The 19,994-nt window shown below is 39.7% G+C and overlaps 1 protein-coding gene across 1 annotated transcript in view; it reads left to right on the forward strand.

Annotated features, from left to right (window-relative positions):
- The window catches only part of niban2b (niban apoptosis regulator 2b), a 31,890-nt gene extending 20,805 nt beyond the window's left edge, over positions 1-11,085 (forward strand). Inside the window, exons 8-14 of the mRNA XM_076078154.1 lie at positions 692-854; positions 1,700-1,887; positions 2,079-2,234; positions 4,050-4,163; positions 6,469-6,576; positions 7,338-7,449; positions 9,512-11,085. Of these exons, the coding sequence (XP_075934269.1) occupies positions 692-854; positions 1,700-1,887; positions 2,079-2,234; positions 4,050-4,163; positions 6,469-6,576; positions 7,338-7,449; positions 9,512-10,269 (1,599 nt within the window). The 3' untranslated portion in view covers positions 10,270-11,085. The remainder of the gene's footprint in view (positions 1-691; positions 855-1,699; positions 1,888-2,078; positions 2,235-4,049; positions 4,164-6,468; positions 6,577-7,337; positions 7,450-9,511) is intronic.
- The last annotated feature ends 8,909 nt before the right edge of the window (positions 11,086-19,994 follow it).

Consider the following 19,994-nt stretch of genomic DNA (forward strand, 5'->3'; position numbering starts at 1 on the left):
GAGGAAGTGTTAAAAGCAGCATTAAAGCTGGAGTTGGTCATCTTCTTCCAAAACATTTGTTGACATTCTGATTCCATCCTGACAGTCAGTAAGTCTAATGATCCGATGGGCCGCTGGTGCTGCTGTCTGGGCAACTTTCTCGCTACATGTTGTGACTTTGGAGCTCGTTTACTGAGAAAAGACTTGTCAGCAGTGGGCTGGGTTCTGAGGTTGCATCATTTCTAAAATCTAGCATACTCTGGTAATTCCACACGATAACCAACCCTAGCTTTAAGGACACATGACAGTAATTAATACGAGTAATAATAAAGACATAAATGCATGCATACTTGTATCAAAAAGTTCAGTTTTACATATTTGTAATAGAAAAGCAGTATACGGTTGTATAAATGAATAGATTCCTTTAAATCAAATAATTGCATCATTGCTCCTAACGGAGGAGGTCGTCACCGATTGGCTGATTCCTACTGTTGAGTTTGACTCTCCAGTGATGGTGCTAGCCACTCTTTAAGCCTTTTCATAAGAAAGAGAAATCCCTGTTTCTCGCTTTGCTGCCTGCAGAGACATAAGATGAGTTTCTCCAACTCAGCTCATCACCAAGTGCTGCTGAGGTGCGAGTTTGGTTCACTTAAACTAAGCAGCTAAAAGGAACAGGAGGTTTTGCCCTCCAACGTGTGTTTTCTGTGCGTAGATCAGTGATGCGGTGTATAGCCTGGTGCAGGGGCAGTGCCAGGCCCAGTATGAGGCTGTTCTGCAAAAGTGTGAGGCAGCCTGCTGTTCTCTGGAGGCCTCCATACGGACAGACGTGGACCAGATCATAACCTCCAAGGAGTACGTCACCAACAAGATCAGAGGTAAGCGAGGGAGCGGGCAAACAAACAATTAAAGTTCTTCAACTAACCTAAGCTGCGTGTCTGTAATCTGTGGGAGGAGGCTGAGAACCTGGAACAAAACCCACAGAAGGGCACAGACATTTAATTTTATTTATGTGTACAAACTACACAAAATCTTCCGACATGAATCCAAATGTACCCTATGTGAGTGATGTATAAATTCTTCAATATTTGGCATTGAGTAAACATCCGATCCAACAAAGTTGATTTGTGGTGGTAACTATTGATGAAAGAATGCATTTAAATCATTAAAATAATAAAATAAATAAATGTATGTATCATCTGCCACTTAAACTACATTTCTTTGCATTTGTTCAAGTATTCAGTAGTAGTCTGACAGCTTCCTGTTGTCTGACAGCAGAGAGCAGGCAGACCAGCGGGAGCCTCACACTGTGAACGTATGAAGAAAGATTTTAGCTGAGTCCCAGAGACAAACAATAGTAGCAAAATAAGGAGACTCATCAAAGTATAAAAGTGTGATTTTCAAATTGTATAACAATATGTGATGGATGATCTGACCTGTAATATTCTGGCCCATACGTGCTCAAAGAAATTGAAATGTGTTGTCCAGTCCAGAACCAAATTACTAGTCTGCAATTTCAACTAGTAAATGTGCTTTATTGCTTATGAATTCAACTTTTCCATTTGAAAATGACTGTTTGCGCTGTCTTTTGAAAGTGATATAGTTTTACTTTAACTACCATCATCTTCAAAGTGACTCAACAATGCAGGAGAGGTTTGTCTGAAACTATGATGCCTACATGTTGGCTTCCATCTCCCCTCTTTGTGCTCGCATTGCCCATCAGAGGTGGTGCTCCCCAAGGCTGAGAAGCTGTTGAAGGTGAGCATCCAGCCCTACATCGGCTCCATCCTGGATGCCCTGATGGAGCCGACCAGCCGAGGTTTCTCTGAGGTCCGTGATGTGTTCTTCGGAGAGCTGGTGGACATGAGCAAGAACACCCTCAATGAGGGCACCAAGGAGACTGTGGCGCAGGTGAGGAGGTGGAGGAGGACTTTAGGGATAAGCTCCTAGTGTGCGATGGCAACATGATTGATATGCAGGTGATCAGACTGGTATCGTCATCAACAGTAATTTGAAGTCTGTGTAACGATGTGTTAGTCCAACAGTGAAACAGAAGTACAATTGCCATGGATAAAAGTTTTTGAACAAATGTCCTTCCTTAGCACATGGACAAGATCTCAATGCTGGCCTTCCATCCGGTAAAGATGCAGAGCTGCTATGAGAAGGTGGAGCCGCTGAGTCTGGAGGGTCTCCAGCAGAGGTTTGACGTTTCCAGCCCCTCAGTTTTCGTCCAGAGGGCCCAGATCCTCATGAGAGAGGTGACACTCTAATACTCCAATTACCTGTCAATCTGCTGTTAGAGTTGGGTCTAGTCTAGTTTACAGTATGAGGTTTAAATTGGGCACTTTGTTGGTCCATGGTTACAGCTTCCCTTACAACTTGGGTCTTATTTCTGTAGGGTTGTCAATGTTTTCCATCATATAACACTGTACTCACAAAGTTCATTTCTGCAATTTGGGAACACCATGACATCACTACAGCGCAATCTGATCAAGAACTCTGATCAGTGAGATGGTCAACAAGCCAAGAATACATCCAGATTATCTAAATGTTTGTTTGGCATTAAAGCCACCTGAAGTATCACTAGTCATCCCTCACTGCACAGAAACACTGCGCGCAAAACTACGGTTCGCTAAACCCGCCTCCCAAAGAGCGGTTGTCCAATCATAGCTTGCCAACTGCAACTAGACTTGGCGGTCCTCAAGCTTCAGGTTTGTACGATTGCCCCAACAGTGTGCATGGGGGGGCATTATGAGTGATAATTGGTATCTAAAGAGTTTGGAGGGTCATGTCTTATCAACACACTTTACATGACATGTCAACATTCATCTACATTTCCAAACGCTAATTATATTTTATTGTGCTGTATTTTACCAGCATCATTTACTTTACATGAGACCTGTCCAAGGTAGCAGCCCTACAGAATCACAACTCGATACAATGCACCACAGACAGCAGTCGCAATCAAACAGACGGGCCTCTCAAAAAACCAACCACATGCTTCTATCATCACATTATTTATACCATTGAATTTGTGGATATGAATGTTTTTAATTTTTTTTGTAAGTTATTCCATGCCCATGGTGCATGGAAGGAACATGTGCAGAGGCTGCTAAATAATCTAATCATCCACACACACACTAATTCAATTATCTTGAACAAGAATCATGGATGCTACCAATGCCATATCAGAGAGCAGGATACACAGAAACGCATTGTCCAGACTGGACAACGCCGTTGTATTAAAGCTGGCAGTGTAGCCCCGCCCTAAAGCATCCCCTGCTTTATGGTCTGTTTGACTCTAAATGGACCATAATGTACTAAATGAACATCATGCTGTATTGAAGAAGACTTGAAACTAGAGATTGAGACCATAAACTCATGTTTACAATGTTTACTGAGGTAATAAATCAAGAGAGAAGTAGAGTCATTTTCTCATAGACTTCTATACAACCAGAGGAGTCGCCCCCTGGTGGACACTAGAGAGAATGCAGCTTTAAGGCACTTAAGCATTGCCTTCACTTTTCAGAGCTGCAGGCCATTGAACTGGGTCAACTTTAGTGTTTTTCTTCTTTTCTGTATTGGATTTGAGTAACTTTGCAAAGTTTTGGTAAACGTTTACCAGAGATGACTTTGGTAAACTGATCGGTTCGTCCTCTTCTGCAATATTTGAAATTACAAAATACTAAAAACTCCTTGTAGGTGCAAACATCCTTGGCAATACACGGTTCTGATTTAACATGCATGTTCGTGTGTTCAGTCTTAAACCTGATTTACGGTGGTGAGAGGTAATTTAATTTACTTTCAGACATTTTGCTTTTAATAAACAAAGGACAGTTATACTGTAGCTCCTTTTTTTTTTTTAAAGTTCCTGAAGGACTGAACAAGGTTCAGCTTGTGCTCAGCAGAACTGTAGGAAGGTAAGTCCTCTCTGAAGGATTGTTCAGTAACTTAAGAGAACAGAGAATTCACGGTGGTTACAAATGTCACCAATTATAATGTTACCGAAAACATAGCCTCTTTCTCTCTCTCGCTCTCTTTCTCTACCTTTACCTCTCTCTCTCTCTCTACAGCAAATGGACCATGCTGTATATACATTTGAGCAGATCCTTCACCAGTGTCTGGAGTCTCAGGGTACAGAAGACCTCTGTAAGACCATCCAGCGCTGCCAGGACCGCGTCATTAAGGTAAAACACTAGAGATGCACTGATGCAATATTCTTGGCCTATTTTCTTTTTTCTGATTTTAGTTTATTAAGTTTGCCTGCCTGTTTGGGAAGTCTTTGTTAGAACTATAATTGACCGCACAGCTCCAGACCATTTCTTTACCACCATCTCGAAATGATTTTGACCAAAGTCTGTGTTGGAGAGAGACGCTCATGGATGGAATGTTAAACATATCGATCACACCGATAGTTACCGGAGTAACCGGTGAGCTCTATTGCCACTGAGACCACGACAGCATTGGAAATGATTGCAAGGTGATTGATTTCCTCAACTTGAGGCAACAAGCTGCTGGCATTAATATGAGTAAAGTTAAGTCCTCACCAGCTAATGAAATGGAGCCACAAGGCTCAAACCAACCCGAGCACACCAGGGGAATATCAGTCACTCCTCATAGCCGATGTTTCCACATTTATTATGAACCGATTGATCAGACATCCCAAGCAGCTGATTTGGTGTCTGCCCTCACCACCTTCCCACACGAGCAGTAATTCCCCGGGCTGACGTCGATCCCATATTTGACCTGCAAGTAGTTGATGCTGGGACGCTGGTGAATGTCTCCTGGAGCAGCAGGGATCTGTTGTGTTCTTTCCGTCCAGAGACTTTAGAACAAAGACACACTTAATAGGACATTGATCAAAGCTGATGTCATTGAATCTGAAACCGATAATAACACAGAAACAAATACTGCTGCCAGCCCTCCAAATACACCTGGAGCCATCTACTGTATTCCTACTGTATTTATCTTCAAATGCTTTGCAATGTATTTCAAGAACAGAACACAAACTGCTGAGTTGGATCAAAGCAGCTGGAGAGGAGGCTGTAACACAGAGCAGTGCTTCTGTGCTCTGGTTGGATTCAGAAGCTGCAGATGTATCGACCTGCGTGTCCTGCTGCTGCAGGGATGTCATGAAGTGAAGGATAAACTCTTCATACACTATAAAGTAGCTGTGGACAACAGATACTCTAAGAATCACTCAATGATCATGAGATGAATCCGACTGATTCACCTGCTTTAATCACATTCAACTTGTTTATGCCTATTTAAATTAATCTGGCTTTGGTTTGTTGGTTAGTTTGTTGGTTGGTTGGTTGTTTCTATATATGTCAGAAATAGTGAAAAATACCAACCACACTTTCCTGAGGCTTCAAATGTCCAACAGTCTAAACATTCAGAGATGTTCAGTTTGATATCACATGAGACATGAAAAAGCAGAAAATCTTCACAATTAAGAAGTTGAAATTAATAAATGTTTGACATCTTGGCTTTAAATATAATGTGAAGGAACAGTGTGTAGCATTTAAGGGAAACTATTGGTAGAGATGGAATATATTTAAAAAGTATGTTTTCATAAGAGGATAATCACCTGAAGATATGAATTGATGTGTTTTCGGTTCCTTACAATGAGCCGTGTGTGGGTACATCCCAAGTCTCTTAATGTCATCCCCGTTTCCCTCACTTGCGTCCTTTCCTTGCGTCTTAGTTCCTCCCACCAGGGATGCATGGAGGAAACCATGCGAGGAGCGAGGAAATGAGAATTAAGAGACTTGGGATGTAGCCTATATCTGCATGTGGAGCTAGCTCCCATGTTTCTACAGTAGCCCAGAACGGACAAACCACACACTGGCTCTAGATGTTCACATTGACCCCTGTGGTTCTCCAACATGCTTGGCACACAGTAGTTGTAGTTTCCTGCAATCTCCAACCTCGCCTCTAGATGGCGCCAGATCCTACACAATAGACTTTCAACGACGAGGAGGATATCAAATAGTCGGCAATTAGTTTTCTGGTGATTGACTAGTTGATTAATCTACCGTTTTAGCTCCAGTTGGTAGATTAATACTAATGCATCAATGCACATGTGAACCAGTTAGATGTGTAGTGGTTCCCGACCTAGTGGTCCGGCCCCTCCAAAGGGTCTCAAGATAAGTCTGAACGGTTGTGGGACAGTTTAAAAAAAACAACAAAGTACTGCGCCACAAATTAGTTTTCATCTTTTTGGCATTTTTCTAACAACGAAAACAAATTGTGACCAGGTGCCCTAAGAAGACACTGCTCCTGGAATAGATGCAGTGGAGTGAATGAACTTATTTCCATTCTCCCTCTGGTCATGTATGTTCCTCTGGTGTCAACAATCATCTTGTTAGAGGAAATATCAACTTTTAAATTGAGTTTTGGACAGAAGCAGTTCAAAATTCAATCTCAAAGAGCTCCCGTGGTGGTGGTGATATCTTTTCGTGTAATTTTTCTCTCTTTTCTTTGGTTCAGAAATATGACTATGACAGCAGCACAGTGAGAAAGCGTTTCTTCCGTGAGGCTCTGCTCCAGATCTTCCTCCCCTACATGCTGAAGCAGCTCAGCCCTTCCTGTGCCTTGGTGAGCATTCTGCCTTAATAAGCCTGGAAGATTAATGGAAATATATTAATGAATGTATGCGTTCCTTTCTATCTCGATCTGCCTTAGACGAACACGTTTGGTATGTTACATAAAAACTAGTGCTGGGCAAGTTCATTTCGCGTTAACGCATTCATTAATTAACGCCGACAATTAATGCATTTTTTTTAAATTTATTATTTATTTATTTTTTTAATTGAAAGACGAGAGACAATACATATACACAACAACAAGAGGATGACAAGAACAGTGGGATAAAAGCCAGCAAACATCCTATAGTCAGTCATTTTAGTGCACCTATATGCTGACATTCACGGTAAACGGTACAGATCGGGAGCGAGCGAAGGACTTTGAAAGTTAGCGGAAAGATTAACGTGAGATAACATCCGGTTTCTTCAGACGAACATCCGGTTTTCAGAATAAGATGCCAACAAAGTATGAATTATATTCACATTAAGTATAAAACATGCTACCTGCATCTCGTGAACCAAATGTTATTGCCCTTTTGTTCATATAGCAGTACTTTTAAAATAAAAGTGCGCAATACACTACTTTTAAATTCATTATTGAACTTTGCCATAACAATGCGATTAATCGCAAAAAATCCATGCGATTAAATATTTTAATCGTTGCCCAGCACTAATAAAAACTATTGTGAAATGAGGATGTTTATAAAGAGTTCTGGGAAAAAATACAAAAACTCTGTTGATTGTGATGTTGGATGTTTGACTGTTGCTGTAAAGGAGCTGCCGCGCTTCCAGGAGCTGATCTTTGAGGACTTCTCCCGGTTCATTGTGGTGGAGAACATCTTTGAAGACGTGGTGCTGCATTCGATCATGAAGGACATCATGCTGGGTCAGTCTTTGTGTGTGTGCGTGTGCGTGTGTGTGTGTGTGTGTGTGTTTCAAAGCCGCCGCCCTGCTCCATCTACACATCGTCATCATTTCCCTGAGAGGTTGTTTAAGGAATCAAACAACAAAGCATTTTTAGTTCTCAGTAATGTACTTGGTCAGTGCTGCAATGATCCTGTCATTTCTTAAAACCTCTTGAGCACGACGCCCCCAAATTTGGGGGCTCTCGGGCTCAGAACCCCTCAAACTCACATGCAGCAAATAGCCTGATTATTAGCCAGTAGTGTGGACACGGCCACTTTTTATTTTCGATGAACCAGCAACGTGTGGACAACAACATCATATAAGTCACTTATTATAAACTCCAAAGACAACTATAGGCTACTCATATAAGCACAAAAATATCGTGGCATAAAAGCACCAAATCCTGGCCCGAAATCGGCGCTATGAGTACAGTAAATCAATGTTTGTACCCTCATGCTAACGGCTACCCAGTCATACAATGCATTTATTAGCATTAGCACACGTGGCGGAACACGTAACTAACTTCTGTTTTACGATCCGTAGAAGCACTAACCCCGTTGTGGATGATCAAACGTACCTTCATGCTGAACTTCGCTGACAAAAATCGTGGTTATGCGCCCAAGTTTTCTCAAAATATGGATAATAACGTCGCGGAATTTCCGTTCCAAAGCTGTAGTCATTGCTGCCAACTGCATACTGTTGACTTCCGACTTGTTTCCAGAATAAGAGCGGTCAAGGGGGCTTGGGCGAGTGGTCAGACTGCCTGCGACCGGAAATTTCCGCCGGGGTACACGCCTCACTTCTGGCAACTTTATTCTATGAAATCTGTTGACGATCACCACCAAATTTGGCATGAGTCTTCCTAAGACGATGACGCGTCTAAAGAGGGGTTGTTTTTGGAAATCGACCGAGGATAGGCTGAGATCCAGCCACACACACACACATGCAATGAGAAAATCCTACAGATGACAGCCAAAACTGGCTCTGATGATGTTATGAATATGAATATGATTCCTATTATCTGTATTTGGATGTATTGAATCATATGAGTGATAAAGAAAGTGAAATATATAGTTATATAGTGTATAAAAGTACAATGTAAGAGCTGCAACAGCTGGTTCGAAAATGATGCCTCGCCTGACTAAAACCTCTTATTCTTAACTTTATTCCACTTTATTCCACTTTAACCTTTTTTTAATAACTACTGATCAGTTATGCTATGACTTGGGAAAGAATCAGGGAGCTAGCTGCATTATTTCAATAACCTTTTATCACTGAAAGTGCATTTTTCCCAGGCGAGGCTGAATATTTTCACTTTCAGCTGTGTTATGTCTTATTCTCTATATTAACCAGCAACATATTCACAATATGACCAATGTAAACTATGTCACAGGTGTTGTGATCTGATTATATCAACAAAAATTATTAAAATCGACCTTGTAGTTACAGAGCTATGGTCAGTTTTGTAGGGCTATGCTTTTTCGCTCAGAGACCTCAAAAACGGCTCCGAGATTAAGAGGTTAATCTTTTTTTGTTCTATTGTCATCTGGGACTGATTCTAGTTTAAATGCATCTCTACAAAACACTGCACACATTAAGTACCAATGTGTTCATTTGACTTCCCATAGCTGCAGTATTATAGAGGTTATAAGCATCAGAGAAACATTTAAACTCCGACAGAAATGTATTTATCTCTTTAGATCAGATCTATCTTTTAATTGTGTGCTTGCTGTCATTTATAATATCACATGAAACAAACTTCTACAATTGTGCATGTTCACTTGACTCTGTAGGTTATTCATTAATGATTGAAATAAAGAAGTAGAATAGAAGTGTACACATTCTACACTGTCGAGACCAGATGACGAAGTCCTTTCCAGGACATTTCAGACCCCTGAAGACCAGCTGATCACAGACGCAGTTGGGGATTGGTCATAGTTGTGATCATTTTTGTATATACTTTTAATTCATTGAGGCACATGTTTATTTCTCACCGCTTCTCACGTTGAAGCACATTTTGAGCTCTTCTCTCTGTCCTGTAGCTGTGAAGGAGGCGGCGGTCCAGAGGAGACACAACCTGTACAGGGACAGCATCGTCCTCAGCAGCAGTGACCCCAGCCTGCACTTGCTTGGAGACAACCCCTCTATAGACTGGGCCGGAGCAGGCGAGGACACGGAGGGGGGAGGTGGGGAGTCCCAGAAGAGGAGGAGGATGAAGCAGGTGGTGTCCATGATCCAGGTTGAAGGCTCCCCTGTCCTGCCCAATGAGACGTATAAGGAGGTGCCTGGTGTAAACGACATCGCAGAGGAGGAGCAGAATGATGGAGATGGGGAGGAGAACTCTGATGGAAAAGCTTCTGTTGACAAGAATGGATCTGCAAGTCCCAAAGCTTTGGTGAACCCGTCAGGCTTGTCAAACGGTTGTCTCTTGAAGGAAGAAGAAGCCAACAAGGAACAGGGTCAAACCAAAGTCCCAATGAAGGCTGAATCTGATGCACAAAGTGCTTCAGCCGAAGAGGAGAAGGCTAAGGGAGGGGACAGCCAGTCGATGATGGAGGAACAGCCTCCCTCCAGCCAGGAGGTGTCGGAGAAGGTATTTCCACCGCCATCACCACCCGAGGAAATCTCATCTGGAGCTCCAGAAACTGCTCCAGAGAGCCTCCCGAAGGCGATGTCTGGCTTCCCCTTGCCTCCACAAGACAGTGGCTTCCAGTCTCCCACCAGTGACGGGGCGGTGGCTGAGGATGATGAGGAGGAGGAGGAGGATGTGAACCGAAGCACAGCATCCCCTCAGCCCTGAGCGGTGCACCCTGGAGGCTCAGGGTGAACTGTATTGCTGCAGTGCAGGAAATGGAGAGATTAAAAGACACTTAATGCTGTTTTAACCGTATCAGTTTTCAGTTCCACACTTTCAGGCACATTATTCACTCAGTAGATGATTCTTACCGAGCAGGGCTCAGGTGCTGTGCTCATATTGTCATTTTCACAACTTTGTATGTAACAGAAGATCCTCAGCAAACTCTGAGCTTTCACTCCACACAAGTTTCACACTTTATTTTCTCTTCACCTGGTATAACAAACGTGAGCACAGACGTCACCGTCGGGTCCAGACCTCGAGTCTGTACTGGTGTGTTGAAAACACGTCATCTTTGGTGAAATGCATGGAAGTTCATTCAGCTCTCGAGTATCTTTAACTACTGACATGCATTCAATAACTTTCAGCAATTAGATTATTTTTTTTACAATTGTTGGCGTAAATACATTTATTGAAAGTTATTAGTTATTAGAAACTGCTTAACAGATGAATACTTCCCACAATGATTTTATTTTTTCCATCTTAAAGTTACAATAAACGTCATCAGATGTCCACGCTGACGTCTGCAGACTTTATTATTCTGTCGGTGGGAATAAAACTATTTTAAAAGAGTTTAATCATTTAAAAAAGTAAACTTGTGTATAAATAATTCTATGGACCGGTGAACTACTGTCATTTTATATCATTTAATAAGAACCTTAGCTGATCTTTCGACCCCCCCCCATTGTATTTATTATTTGGCACTTTTTACAATTATTTTACTCTTGCGTGAAACAAATGACTGTTCTTGATAATAAATCATTATCAATTAATTATTATCAGTTTGTCCATGTGGTCTTTATTGGATAATAGATGTATGATGTCTTCTCACACACTGTGAACTGAGCACTAACCCACTCAACTCATGTAATTGACTGTCGCAGTCAGAATGTGAATATCTTTGATTTATGAGATCAAGATTTACAGTTTTTGTAAACTAGCCAGATTAGGTAAAATATCTTTACATAGAAAGATGAACGTGATAATAAGGATGATCATAAATCATCTTTAGTCTTAAAATGTTAACTGAGAAACTTCTTCCAGAAACTGTTCTCATGACTTCTCAGGTCCCGCCTGGATCGACTCACAGAAGAGAGACGCCACATGAGGGTCAATCCTGACACTCGCACCAGTCTATGAAGCAGGAGGTCCTAGTGAGCGCTGAGCCTACTGGGTTCATGACCCCATTGTTCTCCTGTTCTGTAGATTCCTGAGGAGCCGATGGGACAAAATCTAAATGTATTCTAATTAATATGTTCTGATTAGCTAATATGTTTATTAATGTGAAGAGTGCTTTGGCATGTTGACCTCTCTCCCACAGATTGATTCCTGCAGATATAAAACATCCATATGGTATGTCATTAAGTTGTAAAAATATATAACTTGGATTCCCGTAAATAAATGATCATGAGCTCTAGATCTAGAACAGATAGGCATGTTCTTTTACAGGATATCAATCATTCTGTAAGATCCTGCACAGGTATTTAATATATGCAGACTAATTCCATGTTTTAGTTAATCCTTGGTTTCATGAGCTGTTAAAGCCCAGAGGTTTATACATTCAATAAAATCTATTTATGTATCATAGAGGTGCCACACACACACTTAAAGGTTATTTCCACAAATAAAAGACAAAGGGGCATAGAAGAGTAAAGCATGTGTGTGTGTTGACTCATTAAAGATAACTTGGATGATTAACAGTGGAATAATTATTTGAAGGCAATACAGGATGTTTTCACCACTACTCCACCACAACGGATTTTATATATATATATTTAGTATTCCGGCTGTCATGCTTTTAAATATTTCTGCCTGCTTGTAAGATTAAATTGAAGTCGTCCTCTTGAACAAAACCAAGTACAGCACTCCACGGTTTAATGCTTTTAGTTGTTTAGGGGGGGGCGACTGTGGCTAAGTGGAGAGCAGGGCCGTCCTTCAATCAGAGGAATCGGAGGTTCGATCCCCGGCTCCGCTAGTTGCATGTCGATGTGTCCTTGAGCAAGGCACTTAACCCCAAAATGTCTCCCGTAGCTGTGCCTACGGTGTGATAGAATCTGAATTGTAAGTCGCTTTGGATAAAAGCGTCTGCTAAATGACTGTAATGTAATGTAATCCTGCTAAATGACTGTAATGTAATTCTGCTAAATGACTAATGTATTCCTGCTAAATGACTAATGTAATCTTGCTAAATGACTAATGTAATGTAATCCTGCTAAATGACTAATGTAATCCTGCTAAATGACTAATGTAATCCTGCTAAATGACTAATGTAATCTTGCTAAATGACTGTAATGTAATGTATTCCTGCTAAATGACTGTAATGTAATCCTGTTAAATGACTGTAATGTAATCTTGCTAAATGACTAATGTAATGTATTCCTGCTAAATGACTAATGTATTCCTGCTAAATGACTGTAATGTAATGTATGCCTGCTAAATGACTGTAATGTAATATAATCCTGCTAAATGACTGTAATGTAATGTAATCCTGCTAAATGACTAATGTAATATAATCCTGCTAAATGACTGTAATGTAATGTAATCCTGCTAAATGACTAATGTAATGTAATCCTGCTAAATGACTAATGTAATGTAATCCTGCTAAATGACTAATGTAATATAATCCTGCTAAATGACTGTAATGTAATGTAATCCTGCTAAATGACTGTAATGTAATCCTGCTAAATGACTAATGTAATGTAATCCTGCTAAATGACTAATGTAATCTTGCTAAATGACTGTAATGTAATGTATTCCTGCTAAATGACTGTAATGTAATGTAATCCTGTTAAATGACTGTAATGTAATCTTGCTAAATGACTAATGTAATGTATTCCTGCTAAATGACTGTAATGTATTCCTGCTAAATGACTGCAATGTAATGTATTCCTGCTAAATGACTGTAATGTAATGTATTCCTGCTAAATGACTGTAATGTAATGTATTCCTGCTAAATGACTGTAATGTAATGTATTCCTGCTAAATGACTGTAATGTAATGTATTCCTGCTAAATGACTGTAATGTAATGTAATCCTGTTAAATGACTAATGTAATGTAATCCTGTTAAATGACTGTAATGTAATATAATCCTGCTAAATGACTAATGTAATGTATTCCTGCTAAATGACTGTAATGTAATCCTGTTAAATGACTGTAATGTAATGTATTCCTGTTAAATGACTAATGTAATATAATCCTGCTAAATGACTGTAATGTAATGTAATCCTGTTAAATGACTAATGTAATATAATCCTGCTAAATGACTAATGTAATGTAATCCTGCTAAATGACTAATGTAATGTAATCCTGCTAAATGACTAATGTAATATAATCCTGCTAAATGACTGTAATGTAATGTAATCCTGTTAAATGACTAATGTAATATAATCCTGCTAAATGACTAATGTAATGTATTCCTGCTAAATGACTGTAATGTAATCCTGTTAAATGACTGTAATGTAATGTATTCCTGCTAAATGACTAATGTAATGTAATCCTGTTAAATGACTAATGTAATATAATCCTGCTAAATGACTAATGTAATGTAATCCTGCTAAATGACTAATGTAATATAATCCTGCGAAATGACTGTAATGTAATGTAATCCTGCTAAATGACTAATGTAATATAATCCTGCTAAATGACTGTAATGTAATGTAATCCTGTTAAATGACTGTAATGTAATATAATCCTGCTAAATGACTGTAATGTAATGTAATCCTGTTAAATGACTGTAATGTAATATAATCCTGCTAAATGACTAATGTAATATAATCCTGCTAAATGACTGTAATGTAATGTAATCCTGCTAAATGACTAATGTAATATAATCCTGCTAAATGACTAATGTAATGTAATCCTGCTAAATGACTAATGTAATATAATCCTGCTAAATGACTAATGTAATATAATCCTGCTAAATGACTGTAATGTAATGTAATCCTGTTAAATGACTAATGTAATATAATCCTGCTAAATGACTAATGTAATATAATCCTGCTAAATGACTGTAATGTAATGTATTCCTGTTAAATGACTGTAATGTAATGTATTCCTGCTAAATGACTAATGTAATATAATCCTGCTAAATGACTGTAATGTAATGTATTCCTGCTAAATGACTGTAATGTAATGTAATCCTGTTAAATGACTGTAATGTAATATAATCCTGCTAAATGACTAATGTAATATAATCCTGCTAAATGACTAATGTAATATAATCCTGCTAAATGACTAATGTAATATAATCCTGCTAAATGACTAATGTAATGTAATCCTGCTAAATGACTAATGTAATGTAATCCTGCTAAATGACTAATGTAATGTAATCCTGCTAAATGACTAATGTAATGTAATCCTGCTAAATGACTAATGTAATGTAATCCTGCTAAATGACTAATGTAATGTAATCCTGCTAAATGACTAATGTAATGTAATCCTGTTAAATGACTAATGTAATGTAATCCTGCTAAATGACTAATGTAATGTAATCCTGCTAAATGACTAATGTAATGTAATCCTGCTAAATGACTAATGTAATATAATCCTGTTAAATGACTAATGTAATGTAATCCTGTTAAATGACTGTAATGTAATGTATTCCTGTTAAATGACTAATGTAATGTAATCCTGTTAAATGACTAATGTAATGTAATCCTGCTAAATGACTAATGTAATGTAATCCTGCTAAATGACTAATGTAATATAATCCTGTTAAATGACTAATGTAATGTAATCCTGTTAAATGACTAATGTAATATAATCCTGTTAAATGACTAATGTAATGTAATCCTGTTAAATGACTGAAATGTAATGTATTCCTGTTAAATGACTAATGTAATGTAATCCTGCTGAATGACTAATGTAATGTAATCCTGCTAAATGACTGTAATGTAATGTATTCCTGCTAAATGACTAATGTAATATAATCCTGCTAAATGACTAATGTAATGTAATCCTGCTGAATGACTGTAATGTAATGTATTCCTGCTAAATGACTGTAATGTAATGTAATCCTGTTAAATGACTAATGTAATGTAATCCTGTTAAATGACTGTAATGTAATGTATTCCTGTTAAATGTCTAATGTAATCCTGTTAAATGACTAATGTAATGTAATCCTGTTAAATGACTAATGTAATGTATTCCTGTTAAATGACTAATGTAATGTAATCCTGCTGAATGACTGTAATGTAATGTAATCCTGCTGAATGACTGTAATGTAATGTAATCCTGCTGAATGACTGTAATGTAATCCTGCTAAATGACTAATGTAATGTATTCCTGCTGAATGACTGTAATGTAATGTATTCCTGCTAAATGGACCCAGGAAGCTGGTGATCAACTCGGTTAATCAACCCAGGGTTTCTCAATGTAGCTGTTAGCGTGTTCACATGAAGGCTGGGGTTTGCAGCATCTGACCAATCACACACAGACACATAGACAAAACTATAAATAATATCAGACAAATAGAGACGTTAAACACACTGCAGGCTGAAAGTAACAGTTTAAACTGCCAAATGCAGAAAGGACAGCTGGTAATAAATCATTGACTGAGAGAATGTGTAATTTAACACATCTATTCTATCACTGCTTCATCTAAGTCAGTGTTTTTCAACCTTTTCTGAGCCGAGGCACATTTTTTACATTAAAAAAATCCCGCAGCACACCAACAACCAAAAACGTTACAAAATGACACCTTTTAGCACAATACAGCAGATATGCAGGGGTGTCAAACTTAATCACAGGGAGGGCCAAAACTAAACATTGTGACCACGATGAGGGCCAAATAGTCACCATTTAATAAACAGGATATTGGACAAAGTGCAAAAAGAATACATGTTTAGCTAGGCTACATTATGTTCTGTCTTACTGCACCGTTATGATCTATAGACTTGATTTGTGTAGTTGCCCTCGTTGCATGTTGAGCTTGTCAATCAAACCAGGCCAGGCAACACAAAGGGAGGTCGTCTCAAGGCTCTCGATAGGACCGGCCAACCTTTCTGCCATCAAGCCTGCGACATATCTTAAAATACTGTGAGCAGTGCTAGATGAGTTCTATTTGATATTTTTAATAAAAGATTAAAATGAAATGAAAAATGTTGTATTTTACTTCCATGGAGAAGAATTTCAATACACTGTAATATTGAGACTAAATGTCAATGTGAACTTTTTTCCCCCTTTTTTTCTTTTTGTAGAATAAAAGTTACCAAAACACTCACTTTGTGTCGGTCTGTTTCATTAAACCCGTCTGTGGAAACAATGAATCAATAAGGTTACAAGGATTTTATTTGTCATCGTATGACAGGGTTACACAACGAAGTTTAGATTGTACTCCCAAACTGATACACAGGAAAGAAAACAAACAACTATAATATGTGGAGGGTGGAGGAGGAATTGAGGAGTCTCACAGCCAGAGAAAGGAAGCTGTTTTGAAGTCTGGTGGTTTGGCAGCTGATGCTTCCGTATCTCTCTCCAGACGGCAGCAGGTGAACATGTTGTGGCTCGCTGGGTTTGGTCTTTTATTATCATTTGAGCTCTTTGCACCAATATCACTGATGATGTCAGGATCCAGGATCCCTGTCTGACCCGTTGTGTGTTACCTCTGTTTCCCCTCATCTCCTCTCCTCATGTGTTCTGTCCTTCCCCTGTTTGTTATTGTGTGCCATGTGCTCTGTGTCCTCTGCCTCCAGACACCTCCCATGGCCACACCCCTGATTGTGCACAGCTGCGGACACTCCAGCCGATTACCTCCCGCAGGCTGACACACCAGACTCAGGTCCCACTAACCATTCCCCTGGCACTATATCAACCCTGGTCCTGCAGTCTGTGGTTGTCAGTTCGTACTGTCTTTCACCTGCTTCAACCCCGTATCATCTTCTGCCTCGAGCGCTTGCCTCCGGTGTCCGCCGGTCCGGGAATCCCCCGTGCCCTCCGTTGTGTTCCAGCGGACTTCACACCGTCGCTCAGCCCGCCCTCCGGTGTCGAGCCACGGGCTCATATTCATATCATTGTATTGTGAGATGATGCTGATTGAATAACTATTTATTAGCACCTTTTAAAACAAAGCTATGAAGTGGTTTACAAGAAACCAAAGCATAAGATATGAAATAGGTTAAATATTTTAGATATGAAGCATATGATGATCAAAAACCCCACCCCAACTATACATTTCCCTAATTTGCATATCGTACGGTATTTCTCTACTGTATGGTAATGTGCATCTACAATTTATCACTTCTAGTCTTAGACTTCCTTCTACTTATGTTATTTTTTCTCCTTATGATCCACTTAAATCATTCACTACATCATATAAAACACAAAGATTCATTCTGAAAGATGAAACCACCTTTGGACATTTAAAGTTTCAGATCTTTGTATGTTGCACCCCCTGGTGGGCAATTTAATACATTGTCCAAAGTGAACTCTGATGGAAGTTGAACATCCCGGATATGTTGAGATATTTAGAGCAGGCCAAGCCTTCTGAAATCTATACGCAGATTCATTCTCCAAATGACTGAAGGTCTTTGAGGAAACTTTCTGATAAGGTGACAACAGAGAGCATTCTTCATGTCTTACATGTGTGTGATATCTGCTAGGAGGGATAATAAGATGGAGCCCTTTGACCCTCCCACAATAAATAATATGAGTCACTTCACACAGATTCCCTGGTACCCACTGGGCCTTCAGGTCACGTGCCCTCTAGGCCCAATCTGTAATCAACCATCAGAAATCAGAACTACGTGAAGAGCAACTCACAGTAATAAAGAATGACACTATATTGCTCTTATTCTTGCAATTAAAAGTAAGGGATATGTATAAGTGCTTGACGTGTTAAAACTTGGTCTCTGCTCACAAATATATACACATATACATATATATATATATATATATATATATATATATATATATGTATAAAGACTACTGAAATATATGAACAAATAGATTTTTAAATAAGAACGTAGAGTCTCTGTTGCTATCGGGTGTTCGACAACGAACGCACGTACGTCAGTAGATGTCATGGAAACGACGCCACTGACGCTACAAACGTTCTGCGTTCCTCAGATTCTCACTTTGCATCTGAACCTGGAGACGAGTTGACCTCTTGCCTTTCTGTGGAAGACACCTCTGGAGTTATGATCTACTGGAAAAGGGATTTTGTTGGAAAACGAAACTACTGATTCATCGACTACTTGTGGAGAACCGAAGAACCTGAAGACGACCCTCAGTGGACCACGGGTTAACGAGAAACACCTGCTGTAGGGCGTCGCCCACCCGGTAAGATCATCACCGAGCAGGTAAGATCACTTTTACATTTATTTTATCCTTTTATTTACGGTAAGTGTGTTGATTCATAGTCTAAAAGCTTTATTGGTGTCGTGGCCTGAAGCAGCAGCAGGAGGTCCCCCAGCCTTCAGGAGGAGGGTTGGCTCCAATAAATACTAAGAGGTAAATAAATAACAAGATTTCTGTGTCTCTGATTTACTCTAATTGCCGTTTTAAGTTTTATGAGCATGCCACAGCTGGATGGGTACAGACCAAACTACAAGGAGGAGCAGAGACTCGGCGGAGCGCGGAACTGAGTCTCAGCGAATGTTCTCCAATAAGAACAGCAATAAGAACATTTTCATGTCATTTCATATCATTATGCCTTCAACACAGAAGCAGATCCACTCTGCTCACTTTCTGGAGATTCTCCACGTGAAGTTGTCCATCAGGTAAAAGTAATGAGTCTTTTTCTGTCCACTGTACTCAAATAGGAACTTCCACCAAAAGCATCAGCTCTGCTTTTGCGTCAATCCTCCACGTGCAGGTAAATATTGACGAGTCCTATTTGTCACAGGGCTCGTCCACGCGCACATCCTTAAAGTCCGAATAGAGTAACTCTTTTGTGGTTCACCGTAAATAATATTCAATGGCAGCAAAGCCTCCGCATCCCAGAACCCTTCAGACCAGCTACAACACAGAGAAACAACACGCGTGAGGATAAAAGAAATAGCCTAACCTTCAATTAAAAACATCACAGCAGAATATACCAGCTTACATACCACGGAATCCAACGGCTCCTCCTGTCACACAGCCGCTGTGCACCACCTTCTTCCAGTCACATGTCCCTCGGTGCTGCCAATGAAAAACAGACACAAGAAAGATATTCATAAATTGTTGTGCACCAGAAGTGGGAAAAAAAAGTTAACACAGATATTAGAATGATCAGTTAGCATACGTCATACAACATTCTGTACATCGCTTGGAGAATAAAACACAGTGTACACCAGAGAGGCGCTATCGGCATAATACAGCAGATATGCAGGGTGTCAAACTCACCACAGGGAGGGACAAAACTAAACATTGTGACCACGTTGAGGGCCAAATAGAGTCACCATTTAATAAACAGGATATTGGACAAAGTGCAAAAAGAATACATGTTGAGGTAGGCTACATTATTTTATGCATACGTACCAGAGCCAGATGTTTGGCATCTTTTCTTGGCTGCCAGTTCATTAATATCTGGGGTTAGGTTCTGTAGAAACCCTCACGATGGAGTGAAGGTGCATCAGTGAGACTCCTGTGTGGGTTTGTGTTCCTCTTCATCACAGAGAACAGCTGCTCACACAGGTATGTGCTTCCAAACATGCAGAGCGTTTGAGCAGCATGGAGGCAGAGTTAAGGC

Source organism: Anarhichas minor, unplaced genomic scaffold (assembly GCF_050575085.1).
Source record: "Anarhichas minor isolate MPS153535 unplaced genomic scaffold, ASM5057508v1 ptg000063l, whole genome shotgun sequence".
NCBI lineage: Eukaryota > Metazoa > Chordata > Actinopteri > Perciformes > Anarhichadidae > Anarhichas > Anarhichas minor.